This window comes from Mus caroli, chromosome 5, assembly GCF_900094665.2.
Source record: "Mus caroli chromosome 5, CAROLI_EIJ_v1.1, whole genome shotgun sequence".
Lineage (NCBI taxonomy): Eukaryota > Metazoa > Chordata > Mammalia > Rodentia > Muridae > Mus > Mus caroli.
Window position 1 is genome coordinate 106,152,623 of NC_034574.1, and position 22,955 is coordinate 106,175,577.

General features: G+C 50.4%; 2 protein-coding genes across 7 annotated transcripts in view; one reads left to right on the forward strand and one right to left on the reverse strand.

The window, feature by feature from the left end:
* The window catches only part of Kiaa1671 (KIAA1671 ortholog), a 130,787-nt gene extending 126,885 nt beyond the window's left edge, over positions 1–3,902 (reverse strand). For 3 of the 6 annotated variants that reach the window (XM_029476892.1, XM_029476891.1, XM_029476889.1), the window contains exon 1: positions 1,997–2,459. The gene's annotated coding sequence lies outside the window, so the exon portion shown is untranslated. Of the gene's footprint in view, positions 1–1,996; positions 2,460–3,842 lie in introns of those variants that run through there. The other 3 variants (XM_021163379.2, XM_029476888.1, XM_029476890.1) reach the window with 2 other exon arrangements.
* A 13,054-nt stretch (positions 3,903–16,956) lies between these two features.
* On the forward strand, positions 16,957–20,835 carry Tmem211 (transmembrane protein 211). The gene is made up of 3 exons (XM_021161714.1): positions 16,957–17,157; positions 18,507–18,645; positions 20,588–20,835. The coding sequence occupies exons 1-3, from the start codon at positions 16,957–16,959 to the stop codon at positions 20,833–20,835; spliced, it is 588 nt and encodes a 195-aa protein (XP_021017373.1).
* The last annotated feature ends 2,120 nt before the right edge of the window (positions 20,836–22,955 follow it).

The following is a 22,955-nucleotide window of genomic DNA, read 5'->3' on the forward strand; positions in this document are numbered from 1 at the left end:
CTGCTGTCCCTATTTCTGCTAGCGGTGCAAACAAGGGAGATTTAAAGTTATAGTTTGTGCACATTAAAGAAACAGACTCCAAGCGAAGCACAGTGCGTTCTGTGTAAAATGGGCCTTGTGTCGTTATTACATAAGTCACAAGGTCCTAGAACACCACAAGGGATATCTACAGTTATCCATCTTTAACATTTTTTGTTAGATTGATTGATTGACTGACTGATTGGTTGATGGGGCAAGGGAAAGGAGACGGCGTGTGCCCCATCCCTGCTGCCCCACCCCTGCACACCTACTGCCCCACCCCTGCACACCTGCTGTCCACCCCTGCACACCTGCTGCCCCATCCCTGCACACCTGGTACCCCACCCCTGCACACTGCTGCCCCACCCCTGCATACTGCAGTCACACCCCTGCACACCTGGTACCCCACCCTTCCACACTTTGGTATCCCACCCCTGCACACCTGCTGTCTACCCTTGCACACTTTGGTATCCCACCCCTACACACCTGCTGTCCCACACCTGCACACCTGGTACCCCACACCTGCACACCTGCAGCCACACCTCACCCCCTGAAGAGCACACCCCAATGCTGTCAGCCAGCAGATCTGTCAGAGGGCAGACTGGCCAAGCCACTCGCTGACCGGAGTGCAAAACATGCCTATGTTTAAAAATTGCTCATTCAGGAGATGTTTGTTACACAGAGTGATCGCAGACAAAGCAAACCGACACAGGAGCCGCATGCCTCAGAGACATTAACCCGTTCACTGCCAGATGTCTTCTGAGACACAAGCTCTGGCAGGGTGGCCTCAAACCCACAAGCTACCAAACTCCACACAACCTACCAGGGCCCTGACCTTCCCTACTGTGGGGCTGCAGGCTCCATCCTGCTGCCACTGGGAAGACAAAGCCACCAGCTGCACCTCTTTATGCTAGTTTCTGTCCCGCCCCGCAGCCCTCAACCCCGGCTGTTCACTGAGCACCTTCTCTATCCAGTTAGGACCAACACACACCTGCCAAGTCCTTCTCGGTCCCCACAGCTACCCTCATGGGTAAGTAATTTGCCTCATGTACACAGGAAATGGGCTCAGAGAGGTTAACACACCCGACGGCAGTCACACAGCAGAAAAAGCCAGGACTTAATGTTGGACAGAGCAGATCTGAAAGCAGGCGTCAAGGTTGGCAGATGTTATTGGGGGCTCAGGAGGAGTTAGATTCTGTGCACGGGAAGCCTTGGGAGGACCAAAAGGGGATGGGAAGTGGGGCTCTCAGAACTGTCCGTCCAGCTGGTCATCTGGGGTCAGACACTTTCATTTCCTGGAGTATTTTAACAACGCGCACAGCTGACTCAGGTGTAAGCAGTCAGCAATCATACTTTGAAAACATATCCCTATCCTCGACGGAGACAGGGCTGTAAACATTTCAAAGGTCACCTAACCGCCCGATTACCAAGAAGGGCAGCGCTAACTCAGGCCCCAAAGTCAAGTCCTTAATTGCTTCCTGATAGCCGCTCCCACACAGCTGACTAGAGGATTTCTGGGGACAGGAGAGCCCCAAGTTCTCAGGCCCAGGGACGCTCCCAAGTAAGAGATTCCATGAAGATATCTGTCTTGTGTCGAGCCCTCCACTCAGACAGCGATTCCCCTTCCCGGGCCAGCAGTCGGGGTAAGGGCAGTGGGCGGCCACACCTAGCCACATGGGGACACTCAGAGTTGGGAGGTGCATGGCTATGGACAGCCAGTTCTAAGGACAGAACTCGGTTCCTCCTCTCCCCCAAGCTCCCATTTCATGACCTGCTCATGGGTGGCAGTGGAGGAGCCTCCACAGCCAACACTGCCTGAGAAGACTGTCAGGAAGAACAGAGAGGGGACAGACAGAAGGACTCAGCCTGGAGGGTCTGACATAGGTCATCAGTAGCTCTGGCCTTCCTTACACCCTCTTCCATGGGGCCTGGCTGACCTCTCCCCCCTGCCTCCTCCGGGAAGCCCCCCTCGGTTTACCTTTGTTGCTTCTCAGCAATTTTGCCTCACTGTCTCCAAACATCCATCAAGTTCCCCCAAGAGGAGCGGCAGGGCTTAACCCACACTCCCAGAATCTGAAGCAGGCAGGGGCAGGAGTGTGTGCCTCCAGGCAGGGATCCGGTCCCCTCAGTCCCAAGCCTTCCGATGCAGGACAGGAGTGTAAAGGTCTTTTATTCGCTCAACACGCCCTACACTCTGGGCAGGACCAGGAGTAAGGTCTTGCCTCTCCCCTACCTCCTACCCAGCCCTCAAGTCTCAGCCCAAGTGTCACCTTTGACCACACACACACACACACACACACACACACACACACACACACACTAGGTTGGGCAAGGTACCTGCTCGCTGGAACCATTCTGATGACACAGGCTATCATGACAATTACTCTTCTGGGCTCTCGCCCTGAGCTCAATCAGATGCCCTCCATGGCCCACCTTACCAATGCTCCTCCCCCGTGCTGGAGGAGAGGACCATTTTACAGTTAAAGAACCTGAGTCTCAAAGAAGTACCACGGGATGGTGATATGACTCAGTGGGTAAAGGGGCTTGCCGACAAGCCTGAGGACTTAGGTTCAATTCCTGACACCCTTCTCTGCCCCAGACCATGATCCTCCTCTTGCCCCAAGCCACGGGCCCCTCCTCTGCTGTCCCATTCTCCGTCCAGATTGACCCAGGGTTCACTCCTCTGGGCTGTGACTTTCAGCCTAGTGCTTGACACAGAACCATTTGTTCAGTGAATGAATGGCTGATGAATGGACATACTCGTTTGGAGGCAGCTCATCCCGCGTGTTGGTTAGGTGATTCCTGGTGATGCTAGCGGGGGTCAGGGGCCAAGGATGGACAACTGACCCCTGCACTCTGGTGATCGAGCGGTAAGTACTAACAGTCATCAGGGATCCCTGGGGGTGGGGGGCTGTATAGCTCAGAGTCTGGGGTGAGGGTGCTCCCCCAACATCACAAATCAACAAAGACGTGGAGCAGGCTAGACGGCTAGAAAGTCATCCCTGAAGAACAGATTCTGACCTGCTCTGGGCTGGTCCACGCTGACTCCTATGTACCCATGCACACAGCTGCAGGCAAGGCTGGACCACGCGTCCAGACTCTGCACTTCTCGGACCTAAGTGCGCCCCTGCCAAGCCCTCAAGTCTCCCCCGAACCCACCAAGGCACGGGTGTCTGCAGAGCCCAGCCCTGGCCGCACGCCTGCCCTGCGGGGTGGCAAAGAGAAAGTTGGCCGCTTGAAGCCTCCACCTAAAGTCCCGGTTACTGATTAACCAGTCCCAGCGCTTCTCTGTGCGTGGCCTGGAGCCGCAACTCGTCCCAGTCGAAGAAAGTCCAAGTTACACATCTTTGTCACCTCGGACCGGGGCAGTGCGCGCGCCACCCCGGAGGGCGCGACCCCGGGGACGGGGCGCAGGCTCCAGCGCCAGCCGCAGGCCCTCGAGGGGACAGCTCTCTACAACAGGCGCGGTCCCTCCGAAAGCAAAAGGCCACGGCTTCCCCGCCTGAGGAAGGGTCAGCCCTGGCCTGCACAGCGCGATCCCGAGGCACGCGCGAGCCGCGGACGCGCGTGGAGGGAGCGGGGGGCCAGCCCTAGGCATCCTTCGCTGGCATTCCCCGGCCGCAGATGCAACGGGATCCACCCCCCTCCCCCCGCAAGTCCGCAGCCGGACTCCGCACGCGGCTCCTCCCGCTCTCCGCTTCGCCCTCCCTCCGCCAACTTTGCCAACTTTACACGCGGCCCCGCGGGCAGGAGTGGGCGTCCCCGTGCGTCTCCGCGCGCCCCCGCGGCCCGCCCGCGCGCCCCCGCGCCCTCCGCGCACCTACCGCAGTGGCCCGCCGGCGCCGCACCTGCCCGCACCTGCCGCGGCGCGCGCAGCCTCGCCGCTGGGGGGCGGGGCTCGGGCGGGAAGCGCCCCGTCGCCGTGGCAACCGTACCCGGTGGCGCCTGCGCATAGCGGCGAGGGGCGGAGCGCGGGAGCCAGGAGCCGCGAGACTGCGCGAGGCGCGCCCCCTGCCGGATGTAAGCGGCATTGCGCCACGGTGCGGCCAAGGCACCTACTGTGTGCTCCGCGTTGGGGTGACAGAGCATTGCCCACCAAGGGCCCTGCTACTGCTACTGCTACTGCTACTGCGTTCCTGACCAGCTGTCTTGTTCGTTTTCATTAATCATATCGACCACCACGGTTTCGTTTTTTTTCTTTCTTTTTATGTTCCTTTCTCTTAAAAACAAAACGATTTCTTTTATTGTTAGATATATGTGTATATGTGCACGTAAGTGCCGGTGCTGGCAGAGGCCAGAAGAGGGCAACAAATTCCCAGAAACTGGAGTTGGAGGAAGTTGGACGCCATGTTGGAAATTAACGCTAGCAGGAAGGACGGATGGGATAGGGGATTTATAGAGGAGAAACTGGGAAGAGGGATAACTTTGGAACTGTAAATAAATAAAATAAACAATAAGAAATAAAATACACCATTGCATAAGCCAGCAAGATTTTGCTGAAAGGACCCTGATATAGCTGTCTCTTGTGAGGCTATGCTGGTGCTTAGCAAACACAGAAGTGGATGCTCACAGTCAGCTATCGGATGGAACAAACACAGGGCCCCCAATAGAGGAGCTAGAGAAAGTACCCAAGGAGCTAAAGGGGTCTGTAACCCTATAGGAGGATCAACAATATGAACTAACCAGTACCCCCAGAGCTCCTGTCTCTAGCTGCATATGTAGCAGAAGATGGTCTAGTCAGCCATCATTGGGAAGAGAGGCCCCTTGGTCTTGCAAACTTTATATGCCTCAGTACAGGGGAACACCAGGGCCAAGAAGTGGGAGTGGGTGGGTAGAGGAGTGGGATGGGGAGGGTATGGGGGACTTTTGGGATAGCATTTGAAATGTAAAATAAAATACCTAATAAAAAAAAAGAAACAAAATAAATAAATTCTAGTCTTACAAAAGTGGTGCATTCCACCACTAACTAGCTCCCTCACTCTCCAGTCCTCTTTCTCTCCCCAGAGGCTCTCCCTATGTTGTTGCTCAGGTTTGAGCTCCTGAATTCAATCCATTCTCTCCTTAAGTCCCTTCCTTTACCCCAGTAGCTGGGACTCTTTGGAACGCTACCCTGCCAGCCCACGCATCTTTGCTAAGTACCTTTTCTATGCTGGGCTCTGGGGACTCCGCTCTGAGGGAGCTGATGGATCCAGGTTCTCACGGGACTTCACCAGCATTAGGGAGAAACATTGCATGTGTAAATTGAATCATATTTATGACTCATGCTCCCCTGAGAAATGGGACATGGTTTATTCTTTTGTTTTGTTTTGTTTTGTTTTTTGAGACAAGGTTTCTCTGTGTAGCCCTGGCTGTCCTGGAACTCACTCTGTAGACCAGGCTGGTCTCAAACTCAGAAATCCACCTGCCTCTGCCTCCCTAGTGCTGGGATTAAAGGCATGGGCCACCACTGCCTGGCAGGTTTATTCTTTTATTGTAAACCAGCCCAATCTCAAGAAAAGAGACAGAAATCCAAGCAACAGTGTGGCTTCCAGAGAGCTGTCTGCCACTCTCCTGCCTCCTCTCTCCCTCCGATTGCTGCTGCTGGTGGTGATGGTAACGTGTGTGTGTGTGTGTGTGTGTGTGTGTGTGTGTGTGAACAGCTCATACAATCCTTTGAATTTTGACCCTTTGGAAGTAAGGGCTACTGCCTTGCATGATGTCCTGGATCCACCTGAGGCTTCTCTGGTCCACAGTGACAGAGCCCAGCAGTGTTATGGGTCATCTGGATGTCATAGACACAGTTATCAAGTGGAGCTACACCAGAGGCTGTCAAATATGACTCTACTATTCCCGGGGAGCAGGGGAGGCTGGGGGGGGGGTGAGTCTTTGAGAGAGTTCAAATGGTCAGTCTGCAAGATGAAGTTCCTCAAAGTCCACCTAAGAGCAGAGTTTTTATACAGAGTTTGTATGTTACTATAAAAAAAAATGTTTGGTGTGCTGATTGTGATGGCTCACACCTTTAATCCCAACACTCAGGAGGCAGAGGTGGGCGAATCTCTCAATTCAAGTCCAGACTGGTCTACAGAGCTAGTTCCAAGACAGCCAGAGCTACACAGATACACTGTGTCTTGAAAAATCAAAGCCTATAAGAACATATTAAATAAAGTTAAGTTTAAAAATAGTTTATGCCCACTCCTGTCTAGAAATACTTCAGAAAGTTATTTGGGCACCCACCTGATTCACAGTGCCTCTACCTCAGGGCTGGGACCTAGTAGATGCCCAATGAATAGATGTGTATGAATAGCCAATCTGTGATGCCCCACTATGTGCCGCATCTCTTCCAGAAACTCTGAGAAACTTCCCGTATCTCTTATGCAAATCGCTTCTTACAAAATGATACTGAAGAGCCAGATGTTTGTTATTGTCGGCTCCCCAGACAAGGGTGTGTCCCCACCACACTCACTGCCAGTCTGTCTCTGAATATAAACTCCAAAGGGAACAAAGCAGTGTCTTTTCCGACACACCCAGAGACCCCAGACCTAGATATGTCCCCTGTGACTACCCCGCCCCTTTCCTCTGTCAACTCAAGCCAAGCTGAGGAAACACCGAAGCGAACCAAACTACAACTCCCAGAAGCACCTGGGTCCTCGTGGGGCGGGGGAGGGGAGACTTCCTGGGAGACAGGTTGGACTCCTCCACATTCTCTTGTGCTCGCCAGGTGAGAGGCTGCCAGCCACACAAGCCCAGGGATTACACCCTGAGCAGGGAGTGTCAGGTTCCACATTCTACCTGGAGCCAGAACCCCAGGCTTGTTCATTCTGGTACACAGAGGACAGTACACCCCAGGGACTGTCCCAGAATCTTTGATCAGCCAGCATCAGCCTCCTCCGGGAAGTCTGTAGAGATAGCTCTGACTAACAGCATTTGCAATAACAATGGAGATTCCACAGTGGCTTGGCCCAACCTCAGTGCAGGGGATCCTGAGCGCCCGGGTAGTCAGGGGGGCTGCGCACAGTGTGCTTCATTTGTCCTGAGGGGTGATGCTGTTTTATCTGCCCTACTGACTGGGTAGCCCTAGCAACCACAGCTACCTAGCAGGGCCCTGTTTCAGCCATTCCTGGCTTTTGCTTTATCTCACTGCCAGGGTTTTAATACAACTAGTCTGAAACTTGTGTCAATCCTCCTGCCTCAGCCTTCCAAGTTCTAGGATTACAGTCCTTTGTCACAATGCCCAGTCTTTAGGTGCGGAGGATCAGACCCAGCTCTTCCTGCTGACCAGGCAAGCACTCTACCAACTCAGTCACATCGCAGCCCTTCCTGGTTTTTGACGGTAAGAACCAATCTGTTCTTTGAAATGTTTCCTCTTCACTCCAAACCTCTGCTGCTGCTGTAGTGCATTGCACTACTGGGAGGCCCTTACCCTCAGCTGGTCTATGTATAGCTTAATGACCATGTAACGATTCAAATATTGAAACAGAGCTGACCCTCAAGAAGGAACCGCACTTAGAGCCAGCATCATCACAGGATACAATTCAGGGCTCTTGGTCACCAAGGATAGGCCCCGTTGTGGTTTGAGTGTGAACCATTCCCCCACAGGCACAGACTGGTGACGTTGTCTGGGAAGGCTGAGGAAATTTTAGGAGAGCAGTTCTCAACCTGCGGGTCACGACCCCTGAGGTGGGTCATTTAGGAGCATGTGGCATATCAGACTTTTGCATTATGATTCATAACAGTAGCAAAGTTTTACAGCTATGAGAGTAGCAATGAACTAATTTTATGGCCGGGAGGGTCAGCACAGCATGAGGAACTGTGTTAAAGGGTCGCAGAGTTAGGAAGGTTGAGAATCGCTGCTCTAGGAGGGAGAGGGGAGGAAGTGAGTCACTGGGGGAAAGGAAGGCCTTGGGGTTTCATGGCCTGGCTCTACTTCCTGTCCACTCTTTGCTTCCCCAGCCGGACTCCGACTCCCTGGCCACCACGCTTCCCCCCACCCCCCATCCCCACCCCCGCCGTGATGGGTTGTGTCCCTCGGAAAGTGTGAAGCCAGAACAAGCCTTTCTCCACTAAGTTGCTTTGTCTTGCTATTTATTACAGACCCTCCCTCTCAGAATCATCCTTGGACTCCGCCTCCCGTTTCCATGGTAACACACTGATTTCGTAGAAAAGGGAGAGTGTCCCGAGGTCTCTCCTCAAGATTTGATTTTCCTGAGGCCCAGGGGAAGATGGATTTTTTTTTCTTCTTTAATTAATTGAAATCTATTCTTTTAGGAGTTTTGGTCAAAAGGACCAGGACCTGAATCATACCTCCAAGCCGGGAGGAGACGCAATCTAAATTATGGTTCTGAGACAACAGGGACACCATTATCCTCTCGCGATATCTCACTTGCTCTGCCAATCACCTGAGTAGGAAAACAGAACCCGAAGACGCGTTGGATGATGGCGCACAGGGGGCGGGGAGGGGGTTGAGGGGTAGAGTAGGGGACTGTGGCTCACTGGACAGCGGTTACCAGCCCTGGGTTCGATCCCATCTGGGATGCTACAGGGCTGCATGGTAGGGTGTAGGCAGTGGGTTATCCTCGGCGTCAAAGAGAATTCAAGGCATGCCTGGGCTAAGTGAGACGGTGCTCAGAATACAATTAAGAAGATGGGAAAAATAACTGTGCCTTTAATGAGATGCACGCTCATATAACCCAGACTGCACCCAGCATGCTGCGGCTCAGATCCTCCCAGATGAGCCTGCCAGCTGTCTGGATTCCTACCTGGAAGCCTGCTCCTGGTAAATGGATGCTCCAGGCATCCCCAGCTCCTGTTCCTGCTTTCCTGACCTGTAACTGACCAGCCCTGACTCTCCATCCCCCTCCTACAGGCAGCTGCTCCCTCCAGCCCACCTGACCTGCTTTCTCTCAAACTCCTCTAAAGAGTTTCCTTCTAAGTTTACCGGGCGACAGATAATCCACAAAGGAGACCCCGAGTTCCCCAGTAGAAATTATACTAGTGAAAATAGCCTGGTACCAATCCAGGGGAATCTGCTTCGAGGGCCACAACCCTTCAAGAGGCGATGTCTCTCCAGCCCTCACCCGCAGAGGAGGGAGCTGGAACTCATTCACACAGCAGGAAGCTCGGTCTGGCAAACAGAGCCCCAGGCAAACTTGGGCGTGCTAGGGCGTCTTTGGGGAGGTGATCCCAGTCCAACAGGAGCGAGGGAAGACAGACTTGGAGAAAGTGAAGGGAAGGGAACAATTACAGGAAATGCCCGGTGAGGCTGGCCAAGCCTCAGCTAGAAGCCATGGGAATTAGCCCACGGAAAGAAGGTGGAGCGAGTGCGCCCTCTGCTGGCACATCCTGCAGTGAAGCCAGTGAAACTCAGGGTGGACGCTTGGATACCCAGCTTGGGCCCCAGTATTTAATAGTGGCTCTGGGACCCCTAGCGGTGCCTTCTCCTACCCAGGAAACCATCCCCCCTCCCATCCTATTTGAGGCTGTAGTTGCCCTCTCCGTCCAGCCCATCTGTCAGCCCAGAGTGAATAGCTATTGATTTCAGGAAGGAAACCTTGCACGGGTGAGTACACACTCTTCTCGGACAAGGGCCTCACGTGACCCTGCTCTGCTTACCCACCTGAATGTGACCTTTAAAGGGGAACACACCTTTTAAAAGCTCACAGATTTACATTCCAGGCCAGAGCTTCTAAGCCAGAGCTGGATGAGGGGAGATCACATTGGAGAGGTAACCTTGAAGAAGCCTGACCCAAAGCGATGAGGGAATATCAAGGGAGGAGCCAGGCTGGCCTCAGGCACTGCTTAGGGGCCCTGAGAGCCCTAGAATGACACACTGTCGTGTGCTCGTGTCTCTGTGTGGTTTGAAGCTTGAATGTGGAACACAGCCACAGTTTAAAAATCATATGTTCAAAGGAACCCATCCCTCCAAACGTTAAGCAGCCCTGTTGTAGGCCAGGGTTTTTGTAGTTGGGGAAACAGAGGCTTTGAGCCATTGTATTGTTTGTCCCAGGTGACAGAGCCAGCAGGCCTGGTTGAGACATATACTAGTGAAAGAGACCATGTGTTGAAGGACCCCATCCTCAGGTCTCGCCTGGGCAGCCTGGTGATCTCTGTCTCTATGTATCTATCACCTATCTGTCTGTCTGTCTGTCTGTCTATCATCTATCAATCAATTTATCTATCATCTATGTATCTATCTATCATCTATCTACCTAACATCTATCAATTTATCTATCATCTATCTACCTATCTATCATCTATGTACCTACCTATCATCTATCAATTAATCTATCTCTCATGTATCTCTCATCTATCTATCTATCATCTATCAATCAATTTATCTATCAACTATCAATTATCTATCTCTCATGTATCTCTCATCTATCTATCTCTCATCTATCTATCTATCTATCTATCTATCTATCTATCTATCTATCATCTATTGATCATCTGTCTGCCATGCACATGGTTCAGTGCCACAGCCTCCTGTTCAGCCACTGCTTTCTCTGATCCAGCTCTTATCACTCAGGTCCAGACTCCAAACCAAAAGCCCTGGGGATAGCACACACACACACACACACACACACACACACACACTCCCTCTCCTACCTTCAGCAAGTCTGGTCAGGTTGATTTTCACCTCCATGGTTGCTGCACAGCTTGGCCACTGTTTGTCCATGCTGGGGCTCCACCACCCCATCACTCTGTATTCCAACCACCCGAGAGGCATCTCTGCTTCTGCTGATGTGCCCTGCATGTGCTGGCCTCAGGGCCTTTGCACCTGCGCCACACTCAGCCTGTAGTGCTCTTTCCACACCTACACACAGCTCCCCCATCTCCACCTTTGGGTCAGACTTGGCTTTCTCATGAGGCTTTGTAAGATTCTTCCACACAGATTATCTCTCTATCCCATTGTTTCCTATGACACTGCCTCACATCTGCTTCATATATTGATTTAGTTCCTCAACATCTCTCTTCCTCAGGCAGGGGTGGGGTCCACAGGAGAGAGGCTGTGGCTGTCCTGACCCGTGTTCAGTTCCTAGCACCCAGGAGGGCTGGAGAGATGGCTCAGTGGTTAAGAGCACCAACCGCTCTTCCGAAGGTCCTGAGTTCAAATCCCAGCAACCACATGGTGATTTAAAAAAAAAAAATGAGGTCGACCTAGCATCCAGGATAGACTGTAGCATGTACTAGATGCTTAATTAGTATGGGGTGGGGTGGAAAGATAATAGATAGGATAGCTACACACATGAGTGGGTGGGAGGAAGGGAGAGAGAGATAGATGATTATAGATAGATGATAGACAGACAGACAGTGATGGAGATAGATACATTGATAAATAGACAGGTAGATGGATAGACAGATAGGTAATACATAGACAGATAGATGATAATTAGATAGTGTGATGGTTTGATATGCTTCACCTAGGGAGTAGCACAATTAGGAGGTGTGGCGCTGTTCGAGTAGGTGTGGTCCTGTTGGAGTGGGTGTGGTCCTGTTGGAGTGGGTGTGGTCCTGTTGGAGGAGGTGTGTCACTATGGGTGTGGGCTTTAAGACCCTCATCCTAGCTGCCTGGAAGTCNGTATTCTGCTAGCGGCCTTCAGATGAAGATGTAGAACTCTCAGCTCCTCCTTCACTGTGCCTGCCTGGATGCTGCCCACCTTGATGATAATGGACTGAACCTCTGAACCTGTAAGCCAGCCCCAATTAAATGTTGTACTTATAAGAATTGCCTTGGTCATGGTGTCTGTTCACAGCAGTAAAACCCTAACTGAGACAGACAGACGGATGGATGATGGATAGATGGATGGATGGTTGGATGGGTGGGTGGATGGGTGGATATAGAGGCCATTTGTCTTAAGGTCCTGTTTTGTTTACATGACCCTAAGTTCCTTAAAAAAAAAAAAAAACCTGAGCCCAGCAGTGGTGGTGCACGCCTTTAATCCTGAGAGGCAGTGACAGGCAGATTTCTGAGCTCGAGGCCAGCCTGGTCTACAAAGTGAGTTCCAGGACAGCCAGGGCTATACAGAGAAACCCTGTCTCTTAAAAACAAAAACAAACAAACAAACAAACAACAACAACAACAAAAACCCCTGATTATGTCATGTTCCCTACTGTGTTCTGTTGAGGTTGGGGGTCACTGTGAGATCAGGACTTAACCATTGAGAGACTGGGATACAAACACAGTCAGTCTATAGTCAAGGATGTCCAAGTCCAGAGAAGAATACAACAGCTTCACATGGTAGCTGTCCAGCTGCCACTTCTGTGCCCCTCTGACCTGGGGGGCAGGACCTTGGCTCTTGGATCATCTTTGTTCTCTGGCTGGAGCTGGTGGGACAGGTGCTGATGCCCTAACTGTGGTAAAGTCTGGTGGTCACTGGCATGCCCAGCCTCTGACTTAAATCCTCCACATCTCCAAGAACTTGAGGCTGAGAGGCAGAAGCCTCAACTGTACCACCTGTGAATGGAGCGGTGTCCCTCACCGCTGCTAGCCCGGGTTCCTTCAGCTGTAGGGACCAGCAGGATGACTCTACAGATAAAGGCACTTACTGCGGAGCCAGTTGGCCTGAGCCAACTGGGATGCATGCTGTGACACCCTGCCCCTCCATGCATATAATAATTGTTTTAATTGCATTGAAAAGTCAGCTCTAGACAGAGGGGAAAGTCTCCATTCTGTTTTCTTCAGTCTCCCTGTTGGTGGACTCCGGTAACTGGAGCCTGGCCGGATGTGCTTTGGGGTTATAAAGCCTCACTTAGCTTTCTGGGCACCTGTTCCATTGCAGAGTGCATTTTCTCAGGTGACTAGTCTTTTCAAAGGCTCAGAAACACTGGAGCAGCCCAGGACAGTGGAGGGCGGGGCCGTGGGGCTCCATTCCATAGTCTCCTGGCCTAGAATTACACCCCTGAGATCAGCTGACCCATGGGAGGTGTGGGTTCTGGTGAAAGGGCAAAACTAAGTCCTTTGTCACCCAAGGGATGACTCCTCATGTCCTGCCTAACAGCCTCAGAGAGATTTCTAATCTCAGAGTGAAAAGCTCCCTCCACTTGACCATGCCTTCTTTCTCCACCTACCTCTACCTGCCTAGATAGAGGCACATCGCCAAGCCTGGCTGCTGTGTGCCATGCCTAATGCTGGGATTTTGGTGCTCCTTATAAACAGGACCATCTTGCCCAGGATCCCAGGTGAGGGGTGGGGTTCCTTGCCACGTTTAAGTTGCTGACAGAGGTTTCAGAACCCCAGCCTCCTGCTACAGCAGCTCCAGGCCATTCACCATTGTTGGGGACCCCCAGAGACAGCTCAAGCAGGCCTCTGCTATCTCCTCCAGCACCAGAACAAGTGGACACTCCTTCCAGCCTGACAGAAGTACATCCATTGTTGTTTAGGTAAGACTCAGCATTAAACCCCTTGCTTTTTGGTTTTCAATATAATCTTTAGAAAGCTGGTCTTGATTGCCTCAAAGCTTGATTCCTCAAAGCTCCTTGATGGAAATTTAACACTCAGATTCCTGTGTTGATGGTGTCTGGAGGTGAGGCCTTTGGGAGGTCAAGGTGGTAGGATAGATGTGGTCGGGAGGGTGGGTCCCTAAGATGGTTAATGGCTTTGTAAGAAGAGGGTTGGGGAGATGTTCAGTCAGGAAGTGCTTGCATTACAAGCCTAAGGACATGGGTTACCCTTCCCCCCAACCAGACCCCATGTAAAACACCCAGGAGGTGCTGAGTGTAGGCACTGGCCTTTATTCCCAGCATTCAAGGACAGAGACAGGACCATCACTGAGTTGAGGCTACAGAGCCCAGGATAGTCAGACCCTGTCTCAAAAACCAAACAGACAAAAGCCAAGTGTAGCGCATGCCTGTAATCCCAGCACTGCAGAGAAAGGGGCGGACCCTGGGGCTCAATAGTCAGTCAGCCTAATGAACAAGCACCAGGTCCCAATGAGAGACCCTGCCTCAAGAAACAATGTGGAGGCTCCTGATGAATCACACCTGAGGTTGACCTCTGGCCTCTGTATGCATGTGCCATCATGTTCATACATGCCCACCATGAAACACTGGGCAAGAAGGGCGAGAAAGAGGTGGGGAGCAAAGACTAGACATCTTGCTGGACGCCGGGCAGATGCTCCACAGTGCTCCTGGTCTTCTCAGTCTCCCAATACCACGAACCCAGATGAGCTTTTTTTCTTTATAAATGACTTAGTCTGCAGTATTGTGTTATAGCAACAGAAAGTGGTCTGAGACAATGCCAAGGGGTCATGGGTCCATAGCAGATGACTTTCCTGGAGATGCCCCACTGTTTTTGTATGGTCTGTAATGGGTAAAATTCTGAGTTGCAAGGCCATCGGAAATCTCAAGTCAGGGTTGATTTTTATTGCTGATATGCCTTCTCTGTCACGGAGAAGACTTAGTCTAATGATTCCTGGGCATTAGCCTACCCTACTGGGCAGATTTTTCTGCAGCTCAAGGAAGATGTAGCGATGCTATGTAGACAAATTGGTGATTTTATAACTCCTAAATGATTTTATAGAACTCTTACTAGATTTTTTTCGGGGGATTTTGAGCCCTCTATAGTATAAAAGCTGCAATCAAGGTCTGCAAACCTTCGTGTGTCACAGGCTAATTGCACTAGGCTGGAAAACAGGCTTGCAACAAAGTTGCAATCAGTAATTGCACTAGGATGAAAGGCAGGCTTGAAACAAAGTTGCAATCAGGAAAACCATTCCTTCTAGGTGAGCTGTGAAACCATTATCTGATACCTCAAGGTCATAAATTGGGAATAGACAATTTATTGTACATGCAAGGACAAAAGATAAAATATTGACTGGATTTATTTATACAAAACTTCAAAACTAATGAGGCACCAGGCAGATGATTTGAATCTTGGCGAACCCCTGCTAACTTATGACATAAGAATTATTGTCTTAAATTTTAATGAACTTATGGAGCTAGGGACAGATAATGAATGTTTAATTGGGTGATTAGTTTTAATGGAAACTCTTGTAGACATCCCTGCTGAAACTTCTTATTTGATTTGTGATGAACTTTGGGAACGTAAAGCTGCTTGGAAGAGCATGTGATCCATCCTCCCGAGAAAGCATAAGTACCAAGAACAACAACAAGGAAGCAGCTTTTTTTCTTACTCCCGGGGCTTCTTTCATTTAGCAACACAAAGATAGAAGCTTCTTCTTTCTCTGAGCAATAAAGGTTAGAGCTTGTTTTTCATACAGAACGAGTGATTTTTTTTTTTCTGTGTTGGTGCTTGCTCAATGAAACCTGCTGTTGGGGGATTTTGCTGTACCCACCATATATATATGTGTGTGTGTGTGTATATATATATATATATATATATATATATATATATATATATATATATATATATATGTGTGTGTATATGTATGTCTATATGTGTATGTGTATATGTATATGTATATGTATATGATGTATATGAATAAAGTATAGGTGTGTATACTTAAGTATGCATGAATACTCGTGGAGTGGATTGGCCTGGCCAGAAAGTGTGTATGACATGTGTGTGTGTGTGTGTGTGTGTGTGTGTGTGTGTGTGTGTGTGTGTGAAAGTATGTGTTTCTGTGCATATTTGCGATTTGTAAAAGTTTTTTTTTTTTTCTTGCAAGCATGACTTTTTTTTCCTGGTTTACAAAAAGTTAAAGCTCCAAGCCTCCTTCTAGCCTGGCCAGCCAGAGGCTTGACTACCAGGCAAAAGAGAAAGAAACCCTTAAGCAATCCTTTCCTTAATTCCTTGCTGTTGCTAGCAAGAATTAATTAACCAATGTATATCCGGCTGTCTGTATGTACACCTAAGAGTTAAAAGAGTTTAGAAGCATTCTTGCCAGCCCCAGATAATTAAGTTTGTTCCCTCAGTAATATTAACCCTATAAATCACCCGTAGTTGTCACTGAGACCTTCTGCTATCAGCAGGACCCCAAACCTAACCCTAACCCTCCCCCATCTGCAGCCTTTCCAAAGAGAGAACTCATGCTGGACCCACCACAGCAACATATCCCCAAATTCTCACCAGAATCCTGCTGGAAACCGAGTGTCTATGTGGTTCCCCCATAGTTCCTAGCATGGGCTACCCACCCCCACATGATGGGAGATGGGACTCTTGATGGCAGTAAGAATCAATCTAGAAACAAGGCAGTCCAGTGTGGCAGGAGCAGATGGATCCACAGACTCCCAAGGAGCTGCCAAAACACCGTCAAATCCTAGTTCACACTGAACAATGGACAACCTCCATGGCCTCCATGTTTGCTGATGGGTGGGTGGGACGGTGCCGCAAGCCCAGCCTGGGAGTATGAGGTTTAAGAGATGCCACTCTTTGGGACAGGGCTATCCTTTTGGACAAGGGAGGCATTATTTTTCTTGTTGTGGTCCACTGTCTGCCTGATACGAAGGGTCTTAAAGAAGAAGGGGTTTGGGCTGGTGAGATGGCTCAGTGGGTAAGAGCACCCGACTGCTCTTCCGAAGGTCCAGAGTTCAAATCCCAGCAACCACATAGTGGCTCACAACCATCCACAATGAGATCTGGCGCCCTCTTCTGGAGTGTCTGAAGACAGCTACAGTGTACTTACATGTAATAAATAAATAAAATCTTAAAAAAAAAAAAGAAGAAGAAGAAGAAGAAGGGGTTTGTTCTAGTTGACAGTTTGGGGGTACCGTGTTCATGGTGACACAGTGAGAGGGGTGGCACGGTGGGAGGTGGGGGCAGGGGAAGGCCGATGCTTAGCCCACTTTCTCACTTTTACTCAACCAGAACCCTCAGCATTGTGCCGCCCACTTTCAGGGTCTAGACCGCCTCTCACAGGCACTGAGAGAGACGGGTTGAGGAAGTCAGGCATGTGTGAATGAGCACACTGATGAATGGACCTGGTGTGTCCTGGTGCTGGCTCACTTTGTCTCGCCCTCTTCATCTCTCACCTTGGCTTTCCCCCTAGGTCAGCAACATTCCCAATGGAGGTCGGTGTGAGGGCTGCTCTGGGACTCTCTCTCACCGGCATGTCTGGCCTCAGCCTCATCTCCCCCGCCTGGTTCCAGAGCCTTTCCTCCTCTTATGGTGTCTTTACCTACTGCTCCTGGCCACCAGGTGACTGCTGGAACCAAAGCTGTGTGACCTTTGGGTCATTGAAGGACATGCCCAGCTTGGCCTGGAAGGTGAGACATGAGCTCTTCCAGGGCTGCTCCCAAGGAATGGGCTCCAGGGTCCTTTGCTGACCAGTGGGTGTCCCAGTGTCTGAGCACACAGGTTCTCAGAACCCAGCAACTCTCAGCAACACCAAGAAAACCTGCATAGGGTTCTTTACACCTCTGATCTTGGGGCTCTGCAGCGCTGGGTAGGTGTGACTTCTGTCTAGAGGCAGCTCTTAGTCCCCAGAAAACCTTTGTTTGTGCAAACCAGGAAAAGGCATTTTCTTCAAGACACCATACTGCCACCTGCTAGGAAATCGCCGCCATCAATAAACAAGTCTGTGGTGGCTCTGCAGCGTGCCACCCGCAGTGTGCCACCCGCACACCCCTACTTGCCTTTACCCCAGGCACTGCTGGGGTTAACAGATGAAAGATGAGGCGTTGAAGTCTTTGGGGTGTCATGGTGATCAACATGGGGAGGGTGAAGAACTTAGGCCAGCACTTAGAGGGAAGATTATACAGCCTTCAAAATTGATTACAAAGGTGACATTTTGGATTGGGAGCTCCTCCTAGTGATCATGGCGAGTGCTTAATCAGGGCAGGATGGAGCAGTTCATTGACCTGAATTTTACTTCTGTTTGACTAGCTGTGTGTCTTGATGCAAAGGACTTGCAATCTCTGGATGGGTTTATTTAAGGGAAAACAGGACTATTGTAAGACATAGCTGCAGTGACAATTTTGGAATTTTGGTTTCTTTGTGAAACACAAGGATATTGTGGGAATATGTTTTCATTTTGATCCCAGGTGTGGATGTGGGCCGCTTCAGACTATCCACAAAAGCCGACTATGACTTGCCTCGTGCTCTAGCAGGGGTGTGATTTTTGCCAGCCCCAGGTAGTTTCTGTGATTGCCTGACATTTAGGAATTCTGGGGACTTTTCAGGGGATATATAAATGCTAAGGCACCAAGAGGTGTTGGGTATTGGTTGGTGGTTGTCAGTTGGTTGCTATTGGTTGCTGTTGGTCATAGTTTATTAAATACTTGTGTGCAAAGAAAACACAAGAAGAATAAATTAATATCCTGAAGGCGAAGATCAAACTTGCTCCCCAGGGATTCAATGTCCCTAGTCAGCAGGACATAGGCTAATGATAACCCCACCCCTTCCTCTCTACCTCCCCCCTCTCCCCAGTCCTTTTTTTCTTTCCTATTTGATGTCACGGGGTTGAAAGGGTGGGAAAGGGGTGGAGAAGGGTGGAAGAACGAACCTACAAAGTAGCCAAGCAAGAGCTACACATAGCTGTTGGAAACATTGTAGCAGGAAAACAGGCAAAGTGACTGCCACGCCATCCCACCTCATCCCTTTCCTCTTTCCCAAGGTCTCGGCTGCAACACTCCTGGGAGGCTGGCTTTTGCTGTCCATCAGCGCTCTTCTCCTCTCAGCCTGGGCACTAGCCCCCAGAAGGTTGTTTCCCAGGAGGGGCTTTGGTCCGACACCGGTGGTGCAGGCAGCAGCAGGTAGACTCTTACACAGGGCTGAGATTTCTAAGGTGAACCCCAGGATTGTGAACTACTCCCATCTTTAGCAATTCAGGACTTGGGGACAAGGGGACACAGGATGTTGAAGCCACCCACGTGGACCTGACCTTAGCTGACCTGGTCCTATGCCACCAGTACTATGCACATAATACATTGTGCTTGGGCATGGTGTGTGTGTCTGTGTGTCTGTGTGTCTGTGTGTGAGCTGGTCTACCTCTGTGCTTCTCTTTCTTCCACTCATACTGTACCATGCTTAGTAGCACTACCACTGCACAGTTCAGTAGGCTGTGCACTGCCCAAGGATGCCCAACCAAGAGCTTAGAAGATGCTGAAGTCTGACCCTCACTTCAACAGAGGAGGGTGGCTCTTCTCTAGTCCATTGGAAGTCCCACAGCGACCCTCCACCCTCCACCCCTCTCACCTGAGTTAGAACAAGTTCCCACAGGTTCCAGTTTCCCCCTTTCCCTCCCACTGGGCAGACAGGTCTAGCTGAGGTGAAATCAGATCCAGCCAGCTGGCTGGCTTATACACCTTCCAAGGGCTTCCCATGGCAGGCAGAGGGAAACCCAAGTCTCCTTTTCCTGCCTCAGCCCTCCCTGTCCCGGCCTCACCTCTCCATCTGCCCACTTCTCTCTGATGCTGTAATCCCACACTCACCTCACTGTCCCCTCCTGTCTCTGCAGGGATCTGCTCAGGACTTGGCATTGTGACATAGCCCTTTACTTCTCAGCAGGAAGCCATCTCTCCTAATCTCCTGTGTCTTGCCTGGCATTACCTGCCTTTCCCACCTCACCTAGGGTCTTCCGGCCTCTGGACTGAGTTTCCTTTCTCTCTCTCAGTGGGAGGACCTCCAAGATATCTGCTTGTTTTATTTCTATCCTGAACACATGCCTAGGAGTTCTAGGAGTCCCTTTTGGTTTTAATTTAGTTTTAACAGAATTTGGATCTTTAGAATCTGTGGGAGAATTACACCTAAGATAGGTAGTGTCAAAACTCCCCAGGAACCTGCAACTTGACACCCCAGAGTTGTACTCCCATGCACACAGTGACAAGCAGAGCAAAAGCAAGATATTCCTCTCTGCCAGGGCTCCTTCCTGGGGTGGGATCCATTTAAAATTAAACATTAGCAAGGTAGGGCACGAAACTCTGAAAAACAATTCACTGTGCTCATGGGGCTGGGGATGGAGCACAGGTGCTTGGGCATGGTTTATGTGTGTGCATTGTGTGTCTCTGTGTGTGTGCATACATGTGAGTGCATTGCATATGTATGCATGCATGTGTGTGTGCATGTGTGTGCACATGCACACGTGTCTCTGTGTGTGTATATGAGTGTGTGTCTCTGTTTGCACATGTGTGTGCATGTGTGTGTACACTCATACACATGAGTGAAAGTGTGCATATGTGTGCATGTGTGTGTATGTATAGGTATATGTGTGTGCGTGTTTGCATGTGTGTATGTGTGCACATATGTATGTGCATCTGCATGTGAGTGCATGTGCATATGTTCATGTATGTGTGTGCACATGTGTGCATGCACACATAAGTGCACGTGCATATGTGTGCATGTATGTATGTACATGTGCATATGTGTCTGTGTGTGAGTGTATTATGAGGGTGTGTCTATGTGTGTATCTGTGTGTGTGTGTGAGTGCATGTGTATGTGTGTGTGTATGAGTTTCTACAGTGGATAGAGAGATGGGTCAATGGATGGGTGAGGAGTTGAGTATATGGGTAAATGAGTGGGTGGCTGGGTGGGTGGCTGGATGGGTACATGGAAGAATGGATGAGTTGATAATTGGATGGATTGCTGAATAAACAGATAGATGTGTAGGGTAGGCAGGGTGCTGGGTGAGTCCTGGGATCACAAATCAGCCCAGAAGCCCTGACCTATACAGTGATTTTCCTTTTCTGCTGCCCCCAGCAGTCTCCATGCTTGTAGGTCTGCTGGTTTTTCCAGCCACTCTGGCTTCCCCATTTGCCAAAGAAATCTGTGAAGGCTCCTCCATGTACCACAGCGGAGCATGCCAGCTGAGCTGGGGCTATGCCACTGCCATCCTCAACATGGTCCTGACCAGCCTGCTTGTCATCAGGTGGCAAGTGACCACGGTCCAGAGAGCAGCCATCCCCTTCTCCAGTGAGACTCAGAGAGCCATCCTTGTGCCAGAATAAGGAAATGAGTGTCACCCAAGGAAAGCAAAAGACAAACAACAATCTCTACAGTCGAATGAAATTGCTACACACTCAGGTTCAAATACCACCTCATCTGCTCCCATGCTGTGTGACCTCAGACAAGTCAGTTTCCCTTTCTGGACTCATTTACTCTTTGGTACAGTGGGGTTGGCATACTGCCTACTTTGTGGGGGTGTTGTGAAGGACCTTGATTTGCCATGAGTTATGACCCCTTGTGTGCTGGAAGCTGCTCCCTGCTGGGTAGGGCTCGGGACCCTTTCCCACAGTCCATGTAAGTAAAGAACTGATGGATAGAGGAGGAAACTGTGCTGCTTCTGGGAGCTCGGAGGCTCTGATGTCTGTCTGTCTGTCTGTCTGTCTGTCTGTCTGTCTATGCTTCCCGTTGTCTGTGATGTTTTCATGTTGATTGTCACCGTGACAGGGCCAGGAATCACCTCAGAAAGCAGTCTCCAGGCATGCCAGTGAGGGACTTTCCTAATTGGGTTGACAGAGTCGGGGACACTCACTTGAATGGGCAGCAGCATTCATGGGCTGGGGTCCTGGTCTGCATGACTTGAGAAACAGAGGCACCAGCACTCATGACTTCGTCACCAACTGCCTCGGGCTCTAAGACAGACACTGTACTGTGGTTTCCCTTTCTCCAGCCTGGAACCTGCTGGCTCAGGGGTGGAGTTTCCTGCTCATTCGTTTTGCCACGCCCACTGCTGGACCCTGTCGCTTTGCTGCTTGGAGCCACACACATGTTCATCTTGCTACTGGACCCCGAGTTACTTGGCGGGAAATCAGGTTCTCTCCCTCTTCTTTTATAACTGAATGTCGAAACTAGTAAAGGGGGTCTTTGAACATGAAATCATCTTGGCCTCGTTTTTTCTCCCGCCCCGTCTAGCTTCCTCTCTTTTCAGCTCGTACTGCCATCCTCAGTTGAACCGTTCACGTTGCGGACTGCTGGTCAGGCTGCAACACTGTACCCTCAAACTGTGAGCAAGGACCAGCCCCCGGAGACCACTGCTCTAAACTTGATCCAGATCCAGAGTCACCTGGAAGAAGTTCGTTGGGGATCATCTTGTTTGCATTGAAGGATGAGGGAGGACTGACCACATGGTTAATATCACTCCCTTGTCTGGGATCCTGTATAAAAGAGAAAGCAAGCCGGGTACCAGTGTTTTTTGCTCTCTTTTCTTTACTGGGGATATGGCATGACCAGCTGCTGCAAGTGCCTGCCACCTAGTCTCCCCGACCATGATGGACTGTGCCCTGGAACTGTGAACTAGAAGAGAGTCCTTCCCCCTTAATTTGGTTTCTCCTGGTATTTTATCACAGCAATAGGAAAAGAAGCTGAGACAGGGATCTTCCTGCCTCCATGCCCAGGCCCTAGCCAAAGGCATTCTGGGTGTTATCAGAGGAGACATTAATGTAGTTGGTGACTTGGGGAGCTTCTATGAAGACATATTCTGCTACAAAAGGGGGGGCTACAAAAGGTGGAATATACCTTGACTTCACAGGGGGCCCTAAGGTTCTTAATTTTCTCTTCGAACCATCCCAGCGGCTCCAGGGGTGGCTTTAGTGCAAGAAGCAAAGGCATTTTCAGAGAGATTCTGTCTTTAACACCAAAGCCCCCTGTATGGCTTTCTCCATCAAAATGAAGAGCTGTTGTCAGCCAGGAGCCCCATAGCCACAGAGGCTGGAGACCCATGGCCTGCAAAGCTCCAGGCAGCTCCCTAAAGAGGAAAATCTCCAGGGCAGTGGTGGCGCACACCTTTAATCCCAGCACTTGGGAGGAAGAGTCAGGTGGATTTCTGAGTTGGAGGCAAGCCTGGTCTACAGAGTGAGTTCCAGGCTAGCCAGGGCTACACAGAGAAACCCTGTCTCAGAAAAAAAAAAAAAAAAAAAAAAGGAGAAAGGAGGAAAATCCCCTGGAACTAAGTGGGTTGGTAGCCATCAACCTTCTGCTGGGGTGACTTAGCCACGAACCAACACACCTGGAACTTCTGCCTGTGAGGGTCAAATCCTGCTGCTCCAGATTGGGAACCCATCCTGGGCTCAGGCTCCCACTGGGCTCTGAGGCTTTAAAAGAAAAAAGAAGGAGGAGGAGGAGGAGG